The sequence below is a fragment of the Dipodomys ordii genome, unplaced genomic scaffold (genome assembly GCF_000151885.1).
Source record: "Dipodomys ordii isolate 6190 unplaced genomic scaffold, Dord_2.0 Scaffold4, whole genome shotgun sequence".
Taxonomy (NCBI): Eukaryota; Metazoa; Chordata; class Mammalia; order Rodentia; family Heteromyidae; genus Dipodomys; species Dipodomys ordii.
This window is the reverse complement of record NW_012267220.1, coordinates 14718901-14721921: the sequence shown is the minus strand read 5'-3', so window position 1 is coordinate 14721921 and position 3021 is coordinate 14718901. Positions and strand designations below refer to the sequence as shown.

Below are 3021 nucleotides of genomic sequence, written 5' to 3'. Positions count from 1 at the left end.
AGGAAAGCACCAAGGTCCTGAGTTTAAGCCCTAGGTACACACACACAAATATGACTCTCTATAGATGGGTCAAGGTAACACAAGCCAGTTGTTTCTGTTTGTTTTCTTTTAGTGATTTTACCACTTGCTTATACAATCAACTTCAGGAAAAAAGGTGTTTGGAATCTTAATAATATTTTTAAAGAATGAAAATTGTATGATTTAGTATTGTTATATTTCATAACAATTTATAAATAAATACCTGAAAACATCAGGATGTTTGAGCAAAGTGTATTCATTTGTAACTGAGATATGTGCACACATATATATGCATATGATATATCAGAAATACTTTATATATATACCTATTTAATATTTTAATATGATACATGGATATTAAAGCATACTTCATATATAATTATATTTTTGCATTTAAGAATCTACAGAGCAAAGCTGATTGTTTAGTCAGAACAGGCACTTGCATATTGTCTGTTCCTATCATTACAATTGGGCCTTTATTAATAGAAAGTACTACCACTCAAGGAGTATCTGTTAAATACTTTTCTAGTACTATCAGTGGAGTGTAATTTTGCCTGCGTGTTATGTTGACTCTTTTTAAAACCTGATAAAAATGTACCCATCTAATTTGACTGAACAAATAAAAAGTTTGGAGTCATTTATATGAAATTTTATCTACACATATCAAAGTAAATTCTGTGCAAGATGAAAATTTCCTACAACTTCACTGAGAGTTCAGAACAGGCTTTTAACATTGGTATACTCATGGCTCTAGGCTCAAATTAGCACCCCTCCTATCCAGCACACAGAATAAATAAAGGAAGAATTTTCAGTAAACAAGGGAGAAATTTAAGTTTGCCTGGTATATTATTTTACAATATAGCAAGGTGACCCATGAACTTTTGTTTTATTAAGATAAAGAACTTAAATGATTTAGATGATCTGAAAAGGGAAACCCACCTTTGTAGGAATCTGAACTTTTTTCAAAAGTGCTTATAAATTTCAGTAACAAAACAATTCAAATACTGATTAAGTGACTTAATAACTCAATCAGTTCATTTATTTTAAAAAAATCCAGCTCCATTTCTGGACCATATATTTGTGTCTACACCAGCAACATCATGAAAAATGACCTGTACCTGTTTGAGACCTGAGAACATGAAGGCATCACTGGGTTCCACGGAAATCTCCACATCTTGAACTAAGTCGGTCTTATTCTGTAGGTGATACTTGACAGGTAATGATTCTCTGACACGCCCAAATGACGGCAGATCTACAGAAAAAGGTGACACGTTTCTTTTTCATTTTTGTTCTTTTTATCATTTATGGGTCCTTTTTGTAAAATAATTTCATTCAATAGAATGTAATAACATTCAAATTATGGTATTACTCTATTTTTTCCAGATAAGAAAATTCTTTAATTGGACAATAGTTATGGAATTATGATAAAACACAGTAAGTCTCCTAAAAACAATTGACTTAGAAAGGGTCTGGCTATCAGAAGAAAAAAAATGGAGGGTGTAACAATGCTCAATAGGAAATGGGCTCATTACCTTGCTCATGTACCTTGCTGTAACCGAATCAAATGTTTATATAAGAAAGAAATTGAATGTAATTTAAAATAATCTAAAAAATTCAAAAAATACCAAAACTTGATTCTTAAACTAAACAACCCGAAGTTATGTTTTCAGTGAAACTATAAAACTTTTATTCATCTATATATACATATCTTGCCCATGTAATTGTAACCCCTCTGTACAGTATTTTCACAATTAAAAAAAAAAAAAAAAAATCCACAAGACTCAAAAAAAAAAAAAAAGAAAAGCTGGAAATGGTAGTGGCAGGAGATAGATGGTAATGTGGAAAGTAATACTGGAAGAAGAGTGGCAGAGGTTCACTACGGAGAGGACTTGGATATAGGAGCGAGAAGTTAGCCATCAGACTATTTATACATTTAGATGGACAGAATGACACCTACTATCAACTGCCAGTAAGAAAGACCTTCAGTCAATTAGGACATTTTTAGCACTGAAATCTGATTAAGAATTTATTGCAGCCAGGCACTGGTGGCTCACACCCGCAATTCTATCTACTCAGGAGGCTGAGATCTGAGGATCATGGTTTGAAGCCAGTTGGCCAGGAAAGTCTTTGAAACTCTTATCTCCAATTAATCACAGAAAGAGCAAGAAGTGGTCCTGTGGCTCAAGTGGTAGAGTATTAGCCTTGAGCAAAAAGGAGCTCAGGAACAGTGCCCATATCCAGAGTTCAAGCCCCAGGACCAGTATTAAAAATACATATACATTGCTAATTCAAGAAGTCATTAAAATTATGTTTAGAAATAGAGACCCTCAAAGAGGCAAATTGAATGGCATGGGGTTTGTTTCAAATAATCAAAGCAGGAAAAACAGGTACAAATTTTATAAATGCTAGACATTTTTAATACTAAAAAGCTAAAAATTTTCAAAGTTAATATGATTGTATGCTTTTTTTAAGTCAGTAATTTCTGAACTCCTGATACCTGCGCTCACATGGAGAGGAACATTCTCTACAATCACATGCGGCAGCGTGATGACAGTGCTGATGACAGGGATGTTTTCCATGGCTGAAGTCCTACAGCAGAAGAGGTCATATTGTAAACCCACATTTTATGCAAAAGTTAAAAAAAATCAAATACAGGAACATGTATTAATTTCAAAGGGAGTATAAATGACCATTTCCCAAAACATAATTAATGGAAAGTACTGGAAGAACAAGCTTATAGAATGCTATTTTTATTTTGAATATTTCCATTTGAAAAAAAAAAGGCTGCTTCACAATTAAAAAAAAAAAATGCTGCCATCTGTTACCAGTGGGATAAGTACTCATGGCTACTGTCTGTTACCAGTGGGATAAGTACTCATGGCTACTGTCTGTTACCAGTGGGATACTCATGGCTGATGTTTGGAACCAGTGGGGTAAATCAGGAGTTGTGTCAGACTGTCAATAATGAAGCACACCATTTCATGTTTTGGACTTTCTGGACTT

At 33.5% G+C, this 3021-nt stretch overlaps 1 protein-coding gene across 1 annotated transcript in view; it reads right to left on the bottom strand.

Moving 5' to 3' along the window:
- The window catches only part of Trappc11 (trafficking protein particle complex 11), a 38922-nt gene that overhangs the window by 3148 nt on the left and 32753 nt on the right, over positions 1-3021 (bottom strand). Inside the window, exons 27-28 of the mRNA XM_013023879.1 lie at positions 2516-2607; positions 1137-1270 (exon numbers count right to left, since the gene is read on the bottom strand). Of these exons, the coding sequence (XP_012879333.1) occupies positions 1137-1270; positions 2516-2607 (226 nt within the window). The remainder of the gene's footprint in view (positions 1-1136; positions 1271-2515; positions 2608-3021) is intronic.